This window comes from Ahaetulla prasina, chromosome 2, assembly GCF_028640845.1.
Source record: "Ahaetulla prasina isolate Xishuangbanna chromosome 2, ASM2864084v1, whole genome shotgun sequence".
In the NCBI taxonomy this organism is placed as follows: Eukaryota; Metazoa; Chordata; class Lepidosauria; order Squamata; family Colubridae; genus Ahaetulla; species Ahaetulla prasina.
The window spans coordinates 159119176-159135590 of record NC_080540.1 but is presented as its reverse complement, the minus strand read 5'-3'; the positions used below and the strand labels follow the sequence as shown (position 1 = coordinate 159135590).

The 16415-nt window shown below is 42.4% G+C and overlaps 1 protein-coding gene across 1 annotated transcript in view; it reads right to left on the bottom strand.

Annotated features, from left to right (window-relative positions):
• Positions 1-237: 237 nt before the first annotated feature.
• The window catches only part of AQP2 (aquaporin 2), a 34821-nt gene continuing 18643 nt past the window's right edge, over positions 238-16415 (bottom strand). The window contains exons 2-4 of the mRNA XM_058166205.1: positions 14948-15112; positions 6651-6731; positions 238-830 (exon numbers count right to left, since the gene is read on the bottom strand). Of these exons, the coding sequence (XP_058022188.1) occupies positions 615-830; positions 6651-6731; positions 14948-15112 (462 nt within the window). The 3' untranslated portion in view covers positions 238-614. The remainder of the gene's footprint in view (positions 831-6650; positions 6732-14947; positions 15113-16415) is intronic.

The following is a 16415-nucleotide window of genomic DNA, read 5'->3' as shown; positions in this document are numbered from 1 at the left end:
TTCATGGTCTTCACTCTTTAGGAAGTATATTTAGGATTGGAACCTAAAGCTACTACGAAAGCTTGCACACTTGGAAGTAAATAATGACAGTGCAATTGGTTTACAAGACCTAGGAGAGTATATTGTTTCTGTTTCCCAAATTTTCTCAGCCATAATTCTGGGATACCATTATTACCTCCAGAACCTGCAATTGTAATGCCTGGGGAGGGGACAAGATACCCAAACTAGATAGAGAGATGATGGAGGGAGGGAGGGAGGGAGATAAAGAATTTCTAGAATCCTTCATGCAAGGTTCTAGAAAACCTTGATGTGAAATTTAGCTAGCTTGAACCAGAGAATAAGAAAACAATCGGTGAATTCTTTCATCAGCGTATACAAACAGCTGCTACGTGCTCCTTTTGATCTAGGTCAACATCCTGGAGATCAAAAGGTACATCTTTTACAATTTGAGGTGAAAACGGATACACACTTGGATGTCCATAATAGATGAAGAGCCACTCGGATCCAAGAAGATCTTAATACACACTCTGTATCTGTAGCATATACGGATGTGTATTTGGCTCAGAAGAAGATGGTTAGCTATGACCTGCTCCTTTTACTGGCTCTCAGGATCTTTAGACTTTTTCCATCACTCCCCGAGGCAAAGTCTGGGGAGAGTGCAGCTCCATTGACTGCCTCCTGCGAACTTCACGCTCTTCCCAGTCCTCCTCTGGCTCATAGCCTTTGAAGATCGCTAGCCTCTCTGACAGAGTCTTTCTATGAGGGAAGAAAGCATAATTGTAGAGCAAGGAAGCCACCACTGCTCCAACCATGGGACCCAGCCAGAAGACCTGCGCATGGAAATGACAACATGAGAGAGACTCAGAAGCTGGCAGACACAAAGATTACTCTCGGATAACACAAACAATTGAAATAGCAATAGCACTTATATACCACCCCATAGTGCTTTACAGTATTCTCTGAGCAGTTTACAATGTCAGCACATTGTCCCCAACAATCTGGGTCCTCATTTTACCCACCTCGGAAGGATGGAAAGCTGAATCGGTCAGGATTGAGCTCATGGCTGTGGGCAGAGTCAGATTGCAATACTGCATTCTAAGCACTGTGCCACCATGCCACTACCAAAGACAATTTGGTAGATTTTTTTGAGTTAAACATCACATCATTTCATCTATGTTTTATTCGATAGACAGGAAGAATTTCGTTCAAATAAATTTAAAGTAATTTATTGGAGAAGGCAGGAGAAAAATGGCAGGCTGCTTCCTTCCCCACCATCCCTCCCCATATATGTGGATTCTGGCCCGGACAGTCAATTAATGAACTCAGTGATTCTACACTCCTCTTTTTCTTCTCCTTTTAGTTTTTATTTTATTTTATTAAATATGTTTTCTGCCCATCTCACCATTTTTGAAGGCCTCCTTCTTCCCTTCTATTTATTTCTCCAAATCACTTGTCTTCCTAGGTTTCTCCAGCATTTACAAAGCCATTTTTTTTTTTTTGGAAACTCCTGATAGCTTTTGATCCTTGCATCTGGAATTCCTTCTTCTGTGATCTCCAAACCTTCCTGCTTATCCTGAGATGTGAGTAACTCGATCAATAACAGCCAGAGATCCTTCTGCTCATAATTCAGTTCTTGGTGACAATGGGGCAGCTAAACTAATGATTACTAGTTCATCCTTAATATAAGGTAATTCTAGAATCGGTATACAACTCCTCATCGCAGTGGTTTTCAATCTGTTTCCAATCCAAGAAGCTTCATACAATTGTCAGACATTTCTCGTCAAGGAAACCGGGTATGAAAGCAAAGTATATTCAAGCAGCGGGCAATGGGATATATAGTTAAGCCCTACATTTGGAAAGCATAGTTTGGGAAATGTGGACTATAGAGTGCCAAAGTGCATCCAATGTATTACTGGAAAAGCAAACAAGGTATTGTTTCCTATTCTTCAGATGTCAGTGCTGAGTTATTTCATACCTTCCAACGAAGGCAACATAACTAAGATGCTAACAGTACAGTTCCTCTGGTGGGGAGTTCATGGACAACTGCCAGAGGATTTTGCTTCCTTCATTCTTTCACTTCATTGAATATGAATGTTAAAAGTTTCCAAAAACAAAAAACAAGAAACCAAAGTCACGTCCAGTAACAAACTGGCCTGAAACTGGTTGAAACAAGAGCCTGAAACATTCACATAGAGCTGGAATGGGGTGCTAAACCATTGCCAAACCATTGAAACTTCTTCTCATTAAAAATTTGTGTGCCAATTGCAGCCCTTCTTGGAAGGGCTCTCAATCATTCATACCTTAGTCCCTTCCTACTTTGACCATTGTAATGTAATCTAAATGGGGCTGTCCTTGAAGAACATTTGGAAGCTGCAGTTGGTCTACACGTAACAGTACTGCATCGTTTAGGATGCACTTGGTATTCCCAGGTAGCATCTCTGCTTCATAAACTGCACTGATTTCCAATATTTTTTTTTTTGTTTACATTTATACCCCGCCCTTCTCCGAAGACTCAGGGCGGCTTACAGTGTATAAGGCAAGGTATGCTTCTGGATACAATTGAAATTGTTAGAGCTCACCTGTAAAGTCCTGCATGGCACTGAGCCAGATTATTCATGGCACTGCCTATTCTCAGTTATTTCCGCTCATCCCACTGGATCAGAGGTAAAATCTACTTACCTTCCTTACTGGTCCAGAAGTGCATGCACCGCACACGCACTTGCTGCACATGTGCAGAAGGTAAAAAAACCCACATTACTTCCTGGTTAAAACCAGGAAGTAATGACACCCAGGCGGGTAGGTGGAGCTTTGCTCCGCCATCGCTACCGGATCACCGAACTACCTGTCACGATCGCTACCGGATCACGTGATCTGGTCTGATCCGGGAGCATTTCACTCCTGCACTGGAACCAATAGTATAGGCATACTCTGGATCAGTAGTTCTCAATCTTTACAGTGCTGCGACCCCTTTAATACAATTCCCCACGATGTGGCCACCCCAACCGTAAAAATATTTTCGTTTTGAATTTATCGCGCCTGAAGCCGTATTGGCTAACGATCTGAACTGCTTGCGATTGCCTTGAGGATGGAGGCATTAAAGCGGAGACTCCTCCCCTATTAAGTTTATCATGCCTGAAGCCAGATTAGGCTAGCGATTGGGAGTGATTGCAGCTGGCTTGAGAGGGAGACATCAGAGCAAAGATTTCTCTCTTTTTTAATTCATCGCGCCTGAAGCCGAATTCGGCTAGCGATTTGAAGAGCCTGCAGCTGGCTTGTGGAGTCAACCATTGGAGTGCGATTCTTCGACTCGCAAGTATACTTCCCATATTTCCGATGGTCTTAGGCGACCCCTGGCAAATCATCATTCGACCCCCAACGGGGTCCCGACCCACAGGTTGAGAACCGCTGCTCTGGATCCTTTCTCTGAAACAGAGCCATCTAATGGAATCTAGACAAAAGTACCTTTCAGTTGTGGTGCTTGCCACCTCCAAGATCTGGATGGTCCTGAGACCATCAGACATCTGCAAAGCCCTGAAGACTTGACTTTTCCTTCAGGCAAAGGAACATGTATGGTTCCGGCACTGTTATTTTATTAGTTCTTCTTTTTACATTTTGTTTTGTGAATTGCTGAGATCACAACAGTGAGATAGGCAGCAATATTGTAAGATCCTGAAGACATGGTTTTGCCAGCGGGCCTGGGGAACCCAGAGTGGGATGGAGGAGCCCATGAAATGGTTGATTGGAATGTATGTTGTCACCAAGGGTGTGTGCGTGTGAGGGTTTATTATTTTATTATTATTTTTATTATTATTATTTCTTCCACATTGTGTTTTGGTCTGTAAGTCGCTTAAAGTCTCCATGAGTGAGTAGGCGACGATATAAATTTTCTAAAATAAATTAAAATAAATTAAAAATATGACTTTCATATAGAAACAAACAACAACCAGCCCTCTTACGGAGGCAAGAGTTGTTCCTTGTTCACCAGTCCTGTTGCAACTGTCCTATGTGATAGTTGTTTCCTTCTTGTAAGGTTATGCTTTAATCAGAGGCTTGCAGAGAGGCACCTTGTGCTCAGGGGTGAAATCTAAACATTTTCCCTACTGGTTCTGTGGGCGTGGCTTAATTGGTGGGCGTGGCTTGGTGGTCAGGTGACTGAATGGGCATGGCCAATAATAATAAATAATAAAAATAATAAAGTATATAAAACTTGGGAGTGCACCGGTCTACCTTTTTTAAAAATAGAGGTACCGGTCTACTAATTGCCTTTTTTTGGAAGTGCACTGGTCTACCTTCTTTAAAAATAGAGGCACCGGTCTACTAGCCACCTACAGCGCTGATCAGCTGTAGTGTGGCCCTTTGAAGCGCCACGGCAGTCATTTAAGGCTGTTTGCAGCTATATCACCACCAAGAGCTTCAGGGACAGAGAAGAGGAACAGCGAGGTGTGGGCGGTGGGGATGGGCAGGGATTTTTGCTACCAGTTCTCCGAACTACCTGCCCCCATCACTACCAGATTGCGTGATCCGGTCCGAACCGGGAGCATTTCACCCCTGCTTGTGCTGCTAGAAGAAATGGACAGGGCCACATGGCCAGAGTGGATGATTTCATTTTGTTTCATGCACCTTGCCTTTTGCCTTGTCTATATGGCATTCATCCCTCTGTACTCAATAATTCTTGTGCACAGGCATGAATAAACCAGGTCAAACTCCAAGTCTAAGAGAATCTGGGGGACCTTGGTAGCCTCCTAATATTGTGGTGTCCCTTACTGTAAACAATCTATCCAGGGGTGGAATTCAAAACTTTTAGCAACCGGTTCTCTGCCCAGTTGCTGGGTGGGTGTGGCCATAGTGGACGTGGCCTACTCAGCCTCCTGCACCACGGCACGCGGGGGGACATTTTCGCCCTTCCCAAGCTCCAGAGGCTTTCCTTGAGACCCTGGGAGGGCGAAAACGGCCCCCCCTGAGCTCCGGAGGCCCTCCGGAGGCCGGAAATAAGCCTGTTTCCAGACATCCGGAACTTCTGGGAGGCCCATTTTTCGCCCTCCCAGAGCCTCCGCGCAAGCACTGCACTTACCTGGCATTCAAAATGGGCCGCATGGAGACTCCTGGGCAGGGTGGGGTGGGGTAGGCGGAGCCAGCCAGTCCTTACAACTACCGGTTCAGTGAACCAGAAGTAAAATTAGCATCCAGTTTGCCTGAACTGATCCAAACCGGCTGAATCCCACCACTGAATCTATCCCATCCTGCTCCTCACTTGTATTGGCACATGGATGTGAGTCGGAGAAGAGGGAGACTGTATTCTGAGGAATCACATCCATGCTCCCTGGTGTGAAAAGAAGGGCAGAAAATATGTTTATTCATCAAATTCTTGGTCACAGTTGGCTAGGACAAGGGCATGGATTGTGTGGAATCTTCAGCTTCGGTCTCTAAGGCCCGCCTCTTCTTTCATAGTTTCTCTGAGACTCAGCAATCCCAGTAAGGATATGTTGGGGTAGGAAATCTTGACACCTCCCCTTCCATCTAACTAGTTTTTTCCCCCCATCATGAATAGGAACAGAGAAAATTCCCCTTTTTAAAAATACTGAGAGAGGAGCAAAGGTGAAATCCAGCCGGTTCTGACAGGTTCTGTAGAACTGGTAGCAGAAATTTTGAGCAGTTTGGAGAACCGGCAAATACCACCTCTGGCTGGCCCTAAATTGGGGTGGGAATGGAGATTTTGCAATATTCTTCCCCTGCCATGCCCATCAAGCCACGCCCACATAACCGATAGGGAAAAAAATTGGATTTCACCACCGGGGAAAAGGGAATACAAGCGTGGCTTGTTTCATAAGAAGTCAGAGAATATCTGTCTATGTACATATGAGAGACAAAAGGAAATATGCAATTATGTGAATCTGTCAATGATCAAGTTAATGATTATGCATACTTATATGGATTATGGCATGTCCCCAATGGTTGAGACCCCTAAGATTCACAAATCCCTAAACACTGCCATCCCTTTTTAGTGATCTGTTGCAACTGTAGATTATCCGGAGCAGGTTTTCTCAACCTTCTTATCTGGAGAAAACTTTGAAACAATGTTTCGGTTTGTTAGAACTTTTGCATTAAAAATCACACACACACACAAAATGTGATAATTTCACAATGCATTTCATTTCTAACATACACCACCTATGTTTTCAACAATTACCACCACCACCATAGCAAAATGACAGACTAGCATCTGGGTTGCGGTGAGTAAAAATTACCTTTATTGCAAGCACTAGCATTGCACACTGTGTGAAATTTTTAAAAATGGGTTGTGTGTTTTGCTTTTTAAATCAGGATCTCCAGCAGAACCCCTTCCATAGAACCCAGTGGAGAAAGGCTGGTCGGGTATCTTACCAGAGGTGGGTTTCAGCAGGTTCTGACCAGTTCTGGAGAACCGGTAGCAGAAATTCTGAGTAATCCGGAGAACCGGTAAATATCACCTCTGACTGGCCCCGCCCCCCTCTATTCTCTGCCTAATTGGGAGGAATGGGGATTTTGCAGTAACCTTCCCCTGAAGTGAGGAGGGGATGGAGATTTTATAATATCCTTCCCCTGCCACGCGCGCCAAGCCATGCCCACAGAACTGGTACTAACAAATTTTGAATCCCACCACTGTATCTTACCCAATGGTTGTCAAATTCACCAAGAATCACAGCAGGGGCAAAAGATCTAGCAGGATTCATGGAACAGCCAGTGTAGTAGATCTAGGTAGAAAAATAAGATCAAATTATACAGTATATGACTCAAATGATGAAGGATGAAGGCTGGATGAAGGCTGTCACTGAAGGATACAGAACATAATCTCAACTGCGATGAGTCGATGGATGTGTGTGTGTGGGGGGGGCGTGTTTTTGGGCTGACCAGTCTAGGGCTGAGAGAGTGATTGGCCCAATGTCATCCAGCCAGCTTCCGTGCCTAAGCAAGGACTACAGTCTGTGTTTTAGTTATTTAGTTATTTTTCACATTTTTCTATTGCTCATCTCTCTCAGAGTTTTCGTGCTTATGGTCCGTACCTTAACTACTATACTGAAGCAAAGTGCAAAAGTAGGTCAAAAACAGATTGTTCTTTAGATAACAGAAATGTGTGAAGAAAATGGGAAATGTCAAACTTCAATTTTGCAAGTTTTGCAAGTATTGACATTTCTTGCGGGAAATCTTTCTTCAAGAAATGATTTCCTGAATCCTGGAGAGGAGGGGGGAGCAAAAAATTCAGCAGCTTTAGTAAAGCCACAGGAAGCCATGAACTAATTAATGCTGATATAATGTATTTCCGTGTTTTTTTTTTTTCTATTTTGTGAGAAGTATAAGAATGCTTGTTTGTCCACAAGGAAACTGTTCAGATGTTGATGTTGATCTGAACCTATTTTGTTTGCGCAAATAAAATACAGCTACCTTTGATCCCCAGGACACCTCTTCAGTGTATGTCAGCGGTTCTCAACCTGTGGGTCAGGAACCCGTTGGGGGTCGAATGACGATTTGCCAGGGGTCGCCTAAGACCACCGGAAATATGGAAAGTATACTTGTGAGTCGAAGAATTGCACTCCAATGGTTGACTCCACAAGCCAGCTGCAGGCTCTTCAAATCGCTAGCCGAATTCGGCTTCAGGCGCGATGAATTAAAAAAGAGAGAAATCTTTGCTTTGATGTCTCCCTCTCAAGCCAGCTGCAATCACTCCCAATCGCTAGCCTAATCTGGCTTCAGGCGCGATAAACTTAATAGGGGAGGAGTCTCCGCTTTAATGCCTCCGTCCTCAAGGCAATCGCAAGCAGTTCAGATTGCTAGCCAATACGGCTTCAGGCGCGATAAATTCAAAACGAAAATAATTTTAAGGTTGGGGTTGCCACATCATGGAGAATTGTATTAAAGGGGTCGCAGCACTATAAAGGTTGAGAACCACTGGTGTATGTCGAATAATTTCAAGAGAGAGAGGAAGGGTGCTTCAGCCACATGGATTCAAGAGGGAGGGAAGGGCGAGGCCAATCTCAAGAACAGATAGAAGCCATAGGTCTGACAGCAGCAGAACAGTGGTCTGAGGACTGAAGGGGACCAGGGTTAAGTCAAGCCCCCCCCCCCGAACCCTTGGTCCGAATCAATATAGGGGGCAATAAGGTGACCCTTTTAGTGGATACAGGAGCCTCTAGATCTGTAATTACTCAGTTATTGGCTCCCTGTTCTAAAGGTGTTATAAATGTGCAAGGAGTTGATGGCTCTGTGAATTGCCACCCTTTCTTAAAGCTCCTGAAATGCTGCATAAATGGGAAAGATATTGAACATCAATTCCTATATAAGCCTGAGTGTCCTATTCCCTTGTTGGGACGTGATATACTGTGTAAGAGGGGAGCAACCTTATCGTTTAGTGAGAACCGCATGGTTCTCACTAAATAATAATGAATAACACTAAATAATAATGAAACACCCCCCAGATGAGATGTGGCGGATGATGGTAGCCCAAGTGGTTCAAGTCCTTGATACCTGGCAGGAATTCAAAGTCCAGGAATTATGGGCAGAAGATAATCTACCATGCAGCCCACCATGCACCCTTAGTCATTCAAGTAAAGTCGTCCAGGCCTTAGAACAGGCAGCGAAACCACGAGTGAATATGTCCAAGCCCTCTTTAATAATACAAAAGACTGATGAGAGTCCTGAAGCCTTTTTCCAGAGATTAATTGAGGTTTATAAGACATACACTCCAATTGATCCCTTGAGTCCTGAGAATGCCTGAATGTTAGCAATGGCCTTTATATCACAAAGTGCCCCTGATATTTATTTATTTATTATTTAGATTTTTATACTGCCCTTCTCCCGAAGGACTCAGGGCGGTGTACAGCCAGATTAAAAAACAGTACAATATACAAATTAAAACAAAATTAAAACAAAATATATAGGAAACATTGTCCTAGAATATAGAAGATCTAATTTATTATGTGACATCAGAACTATGTGAGGTTAAGGATTATTTTACTGAAAGTATAACACCTTAGCAGCCAATTTGTTATAGTGGTTAAGACATAGATGAGAAATTAGGAGACCATGAGTTCTAGTTCCATTTTAGGCACAAAACCAGTCACTTTCGGTGACCTTGAGCCATTACTTTTCAGAAACAGGAAGGGGCATTGGGCATGACTATGAGTCAATTGATGGAAATTGCACGAAAAGTCTACTTGAATAGAGAGAAGGTGGAAGAAAAGAAGCAAGATGATAGGATGCAATGAAAGGCTGAATTGTTGGCAGCTGCACTGTCAGGTAGCTCCAGAACTTTGGAAAGAAACCAGTACTAGTTTGAAAAATCATATGGGGGACTTAAGCCAGATAGGGACCACGCGGGTGAGCCAGATGGTGGGCGAATTGAACAAGCAAATACAAGAAATCCAACAATATTGTGTGTCCCTCAGTCCACCTTTTTTGACTACCCCCAGTCATAATATCCGAGTAGGAAACAAAATATGGGTAAAACACTAGAAAGGGGAAAACTTGAAACCTAAGTGGAAAGGCCCGTGTACTGTGGTTATGTGGTTATGATAGAACTGTGGCCAACAATTCCAAATGTTGTAAGTATGATCAGTTAACTTCTCTTACTCCTGAAGAAGGTTCTGGGAACACTGAAAATCGCAAAGAGCAGGATCAGATTTAAGGTCCAGAGGTTGGGGTCCTCAGAGATAATAGGCAAGGAGGAACTGGAACAAGCTCGCTCCCACCGTCGCCGCTTTATTTCCAGATGGGGATGATACCCCGGGCCACCCCCGAATCCTACGACCAAGTATGTTACTCCTAAGGTACACTATGAGGTGCGTCAGAGGATGGGGGAGGGCCTTTGCAACAATTGAGAGAAGGACATTATCTACTTAAAACGTTGGAATTGGGCCAGACATTGATTAACCAATTTGACTCCGCTTTAGGCCAAAGATGTTGGTTGTGTTTATCTGCATCCCCATCTGCTTATAATGCAGTCCCAGTCTCACCAGACTTTTGGGCAGAAACCAAAGCCACCATAGCTTTTGAAAGGGATGCTGGGTGGAGAATTAACACGGTAGAGGCAAAGTTACATGGTGATTTCTATAACACCTTAGTAAAGCTGGGAATGAGCCATCTTCCCATTGTTGGTCCTGTGGCTGTTCTGTCTTGCTACCCCACTCCCCTACGACACATACACACACACTGCCTCTTTCTGCAGTGAGAGAAGACAGGAAAGAGCAAAGTTCTTAATTGTTGTAAGGCAAAGAAATGAAGACTAAGAGAAAATGTTTTATCAGAATTCATATTACTCACTCTCATGTTCATGGCTCTACAATGAACCCATGAAAGGATTTTGTCTTCTATTCCCCTCTGGGAATGAAAGCTCCTGCGATCTCCTTGAAGCTCCATACCTCAGAAATGAGCAAAGAGCCCCTAGACAAGAACTTCCACTAACTGGTATATTTATAGCAGGGACCTTGGGGTCTGGAGTAATGAGGGGAACCATCGAATTCATGCCTTTCCCATGAACATGATAGTGTGTTTAAGAGAAAATGGGGTATTTTTCTTATGTGGGAGAAATGCGTATATTTACCTACTAACTGGGCAGGGATATGTACCTTGGTACACCTCTTCCCGAAGATGGGTGTAGTCAGTGAGGAACAAATTCTTCCTGTTCCCCTCATGGGACACATTCAGAAGAAGGTACCCCTTGTAATACCACTATTAGCCATCTTAGGGATAAGCACTGCTGTTGGAACAGGTGTAGGTGGTTTAACCCACTCCACCATACAATTTAGACAACTATCTGAAGAGTTCCAACAAAGTCTGAACCAGATTGCTGGGACCCTGGTTGCCATGATCAGATAGACCCTTTAGTAGCAGTGGTCTTGCAAAATCGGCATGCCATAGACCTCTTGACAGCCAAGAAAGGTGGTTTATGTCTATTCCTGGGAGAAGAATGTTGTTTTTACATGAACAAGTCTGGATTGGTCAGAAAAGTGGCAAAGGATTTACAAGATAGGGCATCTAAAATTGGACTAAGAGTACAAGGTACCGGTGCAGGGTTCTCATGGCTATTGGGAACTGTTTGGGTCAAGCAAATGTTATTCTTGTTGTTATGTGGAATCGCAGGACTAGCCTTTTTCCTTGTGTAATACAAATAGTTATCAGATCTGTAAAAGATCTGTAAAAGATGTAAAAATTGAGAAGGAATTAGTAGTGATGGGGGGACTGATAAGAAATAAGTTTGCCCCAGATCTCCAGTTGGAAAATGAAAGTCCTGATGGTGGAGAGTATGTACGTATAGGACCTTGGGGATTGGAAGAAGTGCCTGAAGAAGATGAAATTTGGGAATAACCTCAAAAACTGCTTTGCTGTTTTAGACTGGCTGTAGGAAAGAAAAAAGGTGGGGGCCAGTCTAAAAAGTATTATCCTTACCATATTTGTGCTTCTCTAGGTAACCACAAATAGGATATATGATGAGACTAAATTCCTGATTGTAATAATAGTCTCAGAGGGGCGAGTGAAGCAAAGTGCAAAAGTAGGTCAAAAACAGATTGTTCTTTAGATAACAGAAATTTGTGAAGAAAATGGGAAATGTCAAATTTCAATTTTGCAAGTTTTGCAAGCATTGACATTTCTTGCAGGAAATCTGTAACTGCATCTTGGAGAGAAGGGGAGAGCAAGAAATTCAATAGCTTTAGTAAAGCCACAGGAAGCTATGAACTAATTAATGCTGATATGATGTATTTCCGTGGTTTTTTTCTATTTTGTGAGAAGTATAAGAATGCTTGTTTGTCCACAAGGAAACTGTTCAGATGTTGATGTTGATCTGAACCTATTTTGTTTGCGCAAATAAAATACAGCTACCTTTGATTCCGAGATTGGGTCTCGTTATTTTCTGCAACAATACCACACTGCTGGGTGTGCGTGTCTGTGTTTGTGTGTGTGTGCATGTGTAGTTAGTAGCAGAAAGGGAGTGGATTAGACTAGTGGCTCCCAACCTTTTGGGCACCAGGGACCGGTTCTGTGGAAAGAGGTTTTTCTGTGGCTCAGAGGGGACGTGATTTTGTGTGCTACCAGCATCCCGCAGATGGAGCTTTGCTTGTTTGTGCGGCCTGGTTGCTGCCACGGCCTGGTGCCGGTCCACAGACTGGGGGTTGGAGGACTCCTGGATTAGATAATTCTAAAATCCCTTTCAACTGTTATATACTTTGATTCTTTATGGGAAAATCTAGGTTAAAATCTCAATTCAACTTGAAACTGATGGAAATATCTTGGACTGTTGATTTACTGCACAGTTTTTTATAACAAGATTTCTAATGAGGATAAAAATGAGAGAGAGAAAATCCATATCTGTTGCTCTAAAGCAGGGATCTCCATCCTTGGCAACTTTAAGCCTGGCAGACTTCAACTCCCAGAATTCCCCAGCCAGCAAAGCTGCTTTAGAGCATTAGGTAAATTAACGTATGTAGTCAGATCTTTTGACAGTTTTCTTTTCCCTTATTTGTTTTCCCTGAGAAGAAAATAGCAGTGATATATTTTGATCAAGCAAAATTTTTTTTAATTTGCATTTATATCCCGCCCTTCTCCGAAGACTCAGGGCGGCTTACACTATGTTAGCAATAGTCTTCATCCTATTTGTATATTTATATACAAAGTCAACTTATTGCCCCCAACAATCTGGGTCCTCATTTTACCTACCTTATAAAAGATGGAAGGCTGAGTCAACCTTGGGCCTGGTGGGACTAGAACCTGCAGTAATTGCAAGTAGCTGTGTTAATAACAGACTGTCTTACCAGTCTGAGCCACAGAGGCCCAAATGATCTGAAGACCTTGAACACAGTTTAATTCAGCACAATGGCTTAAATTGAAACTGGCTAACGGTAAGGAACACCATATAAATATGTGTCCAAAGCATCACTGAGACTGAATAATCAGCAGAAAATGAGGAAGAGTGAATAGCAAGAGTGAGTAAAACTTTGGAGAGGATAAGAAAGTTTTAGATTTCAAGAAGAGCCAAAATAATCAGAAAAAAAATAAAGTCTAATCACTCAGGAGGAGTAGGACAGGATTGAAACAAAAAAATTAACATATACTTGAATAATTGGCCTATCTATGAACAGGATTTTATACTGGGTAATTATATGAATATCTCTGAATCTCAATATGGTGTCTTTAAAAAAAAAGCTTGCATTGCTTCTGTTAAAGCCAACATTTACTGTATTATTTTTTCAACTGAAAATTATGCTCTATTATACTTGTCATTCTACTGTGGCTTATCTTGCTATCTGTATATAGCAATAGCCCTTAGACTTATATGCCGTTTCACAGTGCTTTACAGCCCTCTCTAAGCGGTTTACAGAGTTAGCATATTGGCCCCCCAACAATCTGGTCCTCATTTTACCAACCTCAGAAGGATGGAAGGCTGAGTCAACTTTGAGCTGGTCAGAATTGAACTCCCGGCAGTGGGAATACAAAGTTAGCCTGTAATACTGTATTCTAACCACTGCGCCAGCATGGTTCATGGTGGCAATAAAGCCAAGATAGCAATAGAACAGGGGTCTCCAACCTTGGCAACTTTAAGAGGAACTCTGGGAGTTGAAGTCCACTAGTCTTAAAGTTGCCAAGGTTGGAGACCCCTGCAATAGAATATACAGCAGGACACTTGTTGGTAAAATAAGGACAATATTCTTCCTTGTAGCCACTTCTAAGCCTACAAAATCTATTGCAGAAGACTGAAATAATCTTCATGGAGAATTTTTTTGAAAATACAGGTCGTCCTTGACTTACCCACTGATATAGCGACTGTTCAAAGTTAAAACGGCACTGAAAAAAGTAACTTTTTTTCATTTTTCACGTGAGGATTGCATGGGCACATGAAAAAAATTCAGATGCTTGGCAACTGGTTCATATTTATGATGCTTGCAGTGTCCCGGGGTCATGTGATCCATTTTTTCAATCTTCTCACAAGCAAAGCCAATGGGGAAAGCCAGATTCATTTAACAACTGGGGTTCCTAACAACTGCAGTGATTCACTTAACAACCGTGGCAAGAAAGGTTATGAAATGAGGCAAAATTCACTTAACAGCTGCCTTGCTTAGCAATAGAAATTTTGGGCTCAATTGTGGTCATAAGTTGAGGACTGTAATTGGACAGAATTGGGAAAGAAGGAAGGAAGCCCTCTCATGCAAGCAAAAAAGCCACATTTTTATCACTGAGATTGGCTTATAACAACATATCAGCGAGGGCAGCCATTATGCCCTCGCTGATGCCACTAAACAGATTGATGCCCTGAACTATTAAATGTGATCACTTGTACTCACTGATTTCAAGCAAGTAGCTAAGGATGATTGAATCCCAATTGATGATAACATCCTCGTAATAACGTGATCTCTGATTGGTGGCTATCTAGAAAAGGAGGGAGAAGCAGCCAGATAGGAATGCATCCAGTGGTGGGATTCAAATAATTTAACAACCGGTTCTTTGCCCTAATGATTGGCTGGGTGAGTGTAGCCATGGTGAGCATGGCCAGGGGGTGTGACAGATTGCACTTGGCATCCTGCACTTACCTGGGAGCCAAAATGGGGCACGTGGGGACTCCTGGAAGGGGCAGGGCAGAGCCAACTGGCAATTTAACTATCAGTTTACTCGAACTGGCTAAACCAGCTGAATCCCACCACTGAATGCATCTATGTGCAGTCCAAACCTGTTGAATCGGATTCAATGAGTAGAATCCTTGTGTGTCCAATAACACACTTGGCCAATAAAGAATTCTATATGGAATGAATCCATAAAAAAATTGCTCTGATTTTCAGCCAGGAGAAACTTCACCTGAAAAGGGCCACTCCTTCAACTCCAAAATTTGGGTTTTATTGTCAATATTATTGTCCACCCCCCAGCAAAACTTTATTACATTTAAATTTAACATCCTTGCTTAATTTTGCACAGCAATCTGGTTACGCACCCCAATGAGGTGACCCAGGACAACCGAGAAACCAATGGACAAAGCTGGGGATCCCAGATTGTCGGTCCTATGATCATCAGTGGAGGCAAAAATGCACAGGACCAATTGAAAAGTGAGGAAAATCTCCATGGCGACAGCTTGCCCTGACGTTGTGTTATTTTGCACCTAGAAGAAAGCAGAAGAAAATTAAAGCTCCTTTTCTGAAATCAGTTGCTTTTATGGCAGCTGAAACACTTTTTAAAACATCTCTTCAGAATTTCGTATGTTGAATACAGTACTGTGGTCTTTAAAATTGAATGTGTTTATTCATTTATGATTTGTTTATTTCTTCAACATATATAAAACCCTATCTCACAATTGTGGTTTTGGATGGCTTACAACATTAAAAAAAAACAACAACACCATAGAAAACCTTAATATAAAACCTTAAAGAGCAGGTGAGGAACCAAACCAAGACCACATCATGAGCTCTCAGTAGCAGTCTAACCTACATGCCTAGGTTCACATCCAATCCTTTAGAGCAGGGGTCTGCAAACTTGGCTCTTTTAAGACTTGTGGACTTCAACTCCCAGAGTTCCTCAGCCAGCTTTGCTGAGGAACTCTGGGAGTTGAAGTCCACAAGTCTTAAAAGAGCCAAGTTTGCAGACCCCTGCTTTTGAGCCTTTTGAAAAGCCAGAAATCTGACCTTGGGGAGAATTGTGTTCCAAAAATCAGGCTTTGCAACAAAAAAGCCCTCCTTCCAAGGTCCCACAAGAGGGGTGGGGGGAAAGAGAAACATTGATTAACGATTAGAGATTAGGCCAAATGGTAAGATTAGTTATATAATAAAAATAAGGAAAAGAAAATAAAAATTAGAGAGAAAGAGTATTATGGTAAAAAGTGAAATATATAAATTGTGTTGGGAGATAACTAAAAGCTGTATAAATTTGTGACTCAGCCAATACTGTGTTCAGAAAAAATGCATTGTTTGTTTGTTTGTGTGTTTGTTAAAAAATAAAAAACTTTTATAATAATAATAAAAAAGATGACATCCTTGACTGACGGAATCAATAGCAGTTGCATCTCATTGTTAAATTTTGCTGAAATGGTAAGATTTTTTTTTTAAACAAACTACTGCTGGGGCCTTTGTCTACAAATAATTTGAATGTTGTATTTATATACAATGCTCAAATTCGTATAAAATGGAGTACAAAAGGAAGGGAAAGGCATGCAGTTTCATTTTCTTTCAGTTCCCTAGCCTCATTAAAGGTAAAGGTAAAGGTTCCCCTCGCACATACGTGCTAGTCATTCCCGACTCTAGGGGGCGGTGCTCATCTCCGTTTCAAAGCTGAAGAGCCAGCACTGTCCGAAGACGTCTCCGTGGTCATGTGACCGGCATGACTAAATGCCAAAGGCGCACGGAACGCTGTTACTTTCTCATCAAAGGTGGCCCCTATTTTTCTACTTGCATTTTTTATATGCTTTCAAA